We start from the raw sequence: 4,071 nt of genomic DNA on the forward strand, positions 1-4,071 counted from the left end.
GACCATCCAATAATACTACCAGGTACTGTTTAGGACTAGTCTAACCCTGCTGAAGAGGACCCTGCTACCAGGTACTGTTTAGGGCTAACCCTGTTGAAGAGGACCCTGCTACCAGGTACTGTTTAGGGCTAACCCTGTTGAAGAGGACCCTGCTACCAGGTACTGTTTAGGACTAGTCTGGTCCTGACCATCCCATAATACTACCAGGTACTGTTTAGGGCTAACCCTGTTGAAGAGGACCCTGCTACCAGGTACTGTCTAACCCTGTTGAAGAGGACCCTGCTACCAGGTACTGTTTAGGGCTAACCCTGCTGAAGAGGACCCTGCTACCAGGTACTGTTTAGGACTAACCCTGCTGAAGAGGACCCTGCTACCAGGTACTGTTTAGGACTAACCCTGCTGAAGAGGACCCTGCTACCAGGTACTGTTTAGGACTAGCCTCGCACGCCATCCTACGTACTTCCCCCAAGAGACTTGGCTCCGTACTAGCCCAGGGCTTTTTCTGAACGGGGAAATAGGGGCGCTCCACCCTCATACCTCCGCGGGTGCACCCTCATACTTCTTCTTTTTTTTTTTTAATATATAAATTACTTTTTTGAGCGCCCCTGGTAAATTCCCCCCTTCACCCCCCGCAACCTGCCATGATGCTCCCTCATGCCAAAAATTCCTAGAAAAAGCCCATTAGCCTGCTCCTGACTATCCCATAATACTACCATTTCATTACGTATTCATGGTCTGGAGGTTGTTTGATCTGACGCAATTGCAAGAAGAGGGAAGTTTGCACTCAGTTCTGGTTTGAAATGATTAGACAGCTCTCACCTAATCGCCGACAGTTACTCAACAACAACATAGCGCAGACCTTCCATGTTGAGGAGGTTTGTGGTACAATGACGTCAAACAGTGGTGGAAGATACAGTATTATTGAGGGCCCCGTTGGCTATCTGCCCCCTACACTGTGTGTTACTTCCAGTATGGTGTGTTGTGCTGTGATAGTTCTATTAAAAGTGAAAGCATGTGCACGCAAGCATAGCACATGCACGCAAGCATAAGAAAGACCTGCAAACTCTTAAATATTGTGTTTTTTTTAATGGAAAATAATACTTTTATGACAAGCATTTGCCTCACATTTTCTGACATGCATTTGCCTCTATTTAGGTCTCCCCATCATGTATAATGGCATTACTATATAGTACTTCATACGTGTAGTACATACTAGGCCTATGTATGCTTTATGTAAGGGTTAACGTTCGGCGAGAAGGTCGCTACCGTGGAATAGCAGCACGACAGAGAGAATCTTTAGACCCCGACGCGGAGCGGAGGGGTCTTGTTCTCTCTGAAGTGCTGCTATTCCACAAAGCGACCGACTCGCCGAAAGTTAACCCGCTTATTATATGGATATACTTAAATGATTCACACATGCTGGGACATTTCTTTAGACCTATTTAATGTTAAGATTGTTGCTGCGCAAAACAAAACAGTGCCGTTGTGGAACACCGCTAGGCAACAGCTAGGTAGGCTAGCCAGGACAACAGGTGTTGTCTATCACAGCAGCTGATTAGAGTGACAAAAGACCGGGCCCCCTGCGGAGTGATATGAAACATTCGCTTTCACTGACTTGTATACAAGCCAGTGGCTTTAGCAGTGAACGTCTTGTTGCCATTGACAGCGGTAGCCAGGACAACGGGTGCTGTCTATCACAGCAGCTGATTAGAGTCTTGTTGAAAAGTCGCTTTAGCAGTGAAAAGTCTTGTTGCCATTGACAGCGGTCTGTTATAGACCAACCCGTCCGTTATCGAAAAATAACAGACGTCCGAACGTTGGGGAGCCCCGTTGAAATGAATGGAGCATTCGACAGATGACGTCACAACCATATAATAAGTAAGGGTTAACGTTCGGCGAGAAGGTCGCTACCGTGGAATAGCAGCACGACAGAGAGAATCTTTAGACCCCGACGCGGAGCGGAGGGGTCTTGTTCTCTCTGAAGTGCTGCTATTCCACAAAGCGACCGCCTCGCCGAAAGTTAACCCGCTTATTATATGGATATACTTAAATGATTCACACATGGCGGGGACATTTCTTTAGGCCTATTTAATGTTAAGATTGTTGCTGCGCAAAACAAAACAGTGCCGTTGTGGAACACCGCTAGGCAACAGCTAGGTAGCCAGGACAACAGGTGTTGTCTATCACAGCAGCTGATTAGAGTCTTGTTGAAAAGTCGCTTTAGCAGTGAAAAGTCTTGTTGCCATTGACAGCGGTCTGTTATAGACCAACCCGTCCGTTATCGAAAAATAACAGACGTGCGAACGTTGGGGAGCCCCGTTGAAATGAATGGAGCATTCGACCGATGACGTCACACCATATAAAAAGCATTATTAATGGGTAAATGTTAATTTCCTGATTTATACTGTAAGCTTATATAATTAAGTACAGTCATCAGAAATACACTGTAGCCCCTTAATGCATGCTGTACCTCCTGTGGCACGCTGTAATAGACATTGAAAGTTAACTACTATAGTGCTACACTACTATCGACAGTACACAGGGCCTTTAGTAATACATTACGACTTTGTCATTGCCATTCTGGTAACAGCTCATTTTTAATGCCGTGTCTTAAGAGGTTAAGTGTTTGTGCTTTTTGCTCTTTTTTTTACCTGTGTGTTCTTCTGCCCAGGGCTCTGTATGGCATTGCTGTGGCACCTCCCTCTGTGCCAGACTGGTCTCCCCAGAGTGCCCCGTCCGACTCCGGTTCCTCATGCCCACCTCCTCCTCCACCTCCCAACTCCTCCGGTGTCCCTCCACCTCCTCCTCCTCCTCCCATGGGGGGAGGTGCTCCTCCACCTCCTCCTCCTCCCCCACCTTCTGGAGGCTCCATCCCACCACCACCTCCACCTCCTCCTGGTCCTTATGGAGCTGCTAATGTTCCTCCACCTCCTCCACCACCTCCCCTTGGTTCTTCAGGTGCTCCTCCACCGCCTCCTCCGCCACCTCCTCCTCCCGGTGCACCAGCTAATTCTGTCCCCCCGCCACCACCACCTCCACCACTTGGCTCCTCTGGAAGTAACATTCCCCCACCTCCTCCTCCTCCTCTTGGGAGCCAAGGTGGTGCGCCACCTCCACCACCCCCTCCTCCTCCTCCTCCCATGTCAAGATAGAGTTACCTCAAGAGTGGTACGAATTCTGCCGCAAACTGCTACGCCCAAGCAACATGGACTTACAAAAGGAAAATACAATTCAGGACTCCATTTCTTGAAATTAGCATCATTGCTAATCAGTTAGCCACACAGTTGGGGTGCATTCCAATATGCACACTCCCGTCCTCCACTTATGCTTATGGCCTCGCCCCGCCTCCTGGCCCAGCCTCCGTGAAGAAAACAATCAAGTTTTCCAGCTGTCAACCTAGCACAACACGTTTTGGCTGAGTGCTTTTCATTCACCATCCCTATTGCAAATGAGAAAATGACATTAGATTTGTGCTTTTACAAGATACTGAATTAATTTTCTGTCATCAGTGACATCCTCATGAGGTCACAAGCAGGCAAGTGAGCAAGGGAGGACGGAAGTCTGCATATTGGAAACCAATCTTTGTTGCCAAGTAGGTTACTACCAAGTTGCCTAAGTTGCTACCTTATTTAGCAACGACGCTGTTGAGAAACGCACTCCAGTTTTCCCAACTCCATAATGGCTAACAAACAAATAGGGTGCATTCCAATATGCGCCCTTGCTTCCTCCACTTGTGCTTGTGGCCTCATACCAGGACGTAATATGTCGATGTAATAATATGATGACATCACTGACAACAGCATTATATTTCAATATCTTTCAAAAGTTCAATTGTAAAGTCTTTTTCTCATTTGCAATTGGGATGGTGAATGAAAAACAGTTCCCCAAAAGTTGTTGTAGCTAGGCTGACAGCTGGGAAACTTTATTGTTTTCTCAACGGAGGAGGTGCCAGGAGGTGGGGCGAGACCACAAGCACAAGTGGAGGAAGCAAGGTCGCATATTGGAACGCACCCATAGCCTGTAGTGGATTAAGAAGGCTTACAGTGCTTGCGTCATTAAATGTGCAGTACA

The 4,071-nt window shown here is 47.5% G+C and overlaps 1 protein-coding gene across 1 annotated transcript in view; it reads left to right on the forward strand.

The window, feature by feature from the left end:
- The window catches only part of abi3b (ABI family, member 3b), a 12,797-nt gene extending 9,450 nt beyond the window's left edge, over positions 1–3,347 (forward strand). Inside the window, exon 5 of the mRNA XM_063220793.1 lies at positions 2,672–3,347. Coding sequence (XP_063076863.1) covers positions 2,672–3,152 — 481 coding nt within the window. The 3' untranslated portion in view covers positions 3,153–3,347. The remainder of the gene's footprint in view (positions 1–2,671) is intronic.
- The last annotated feature ends 724 nt before the right edge of the window (positions 3,348–4,071 follow it).

Source organism: Engraulis encrasicolus, chromosome 17 (genome assembly GCF_034702125.1).
Source record: "Engraulis encrasicolus isolate BLACKSEA-1 chromosome 17, IST_EnEncr_1.0, whole genome shotgun sequence".
NCBI lineage: Eukaryota > Metazoa > Chordata > Actinopteri > Clupeiformes > Engraulidae > Engraulis > Engraulis encrasicolus.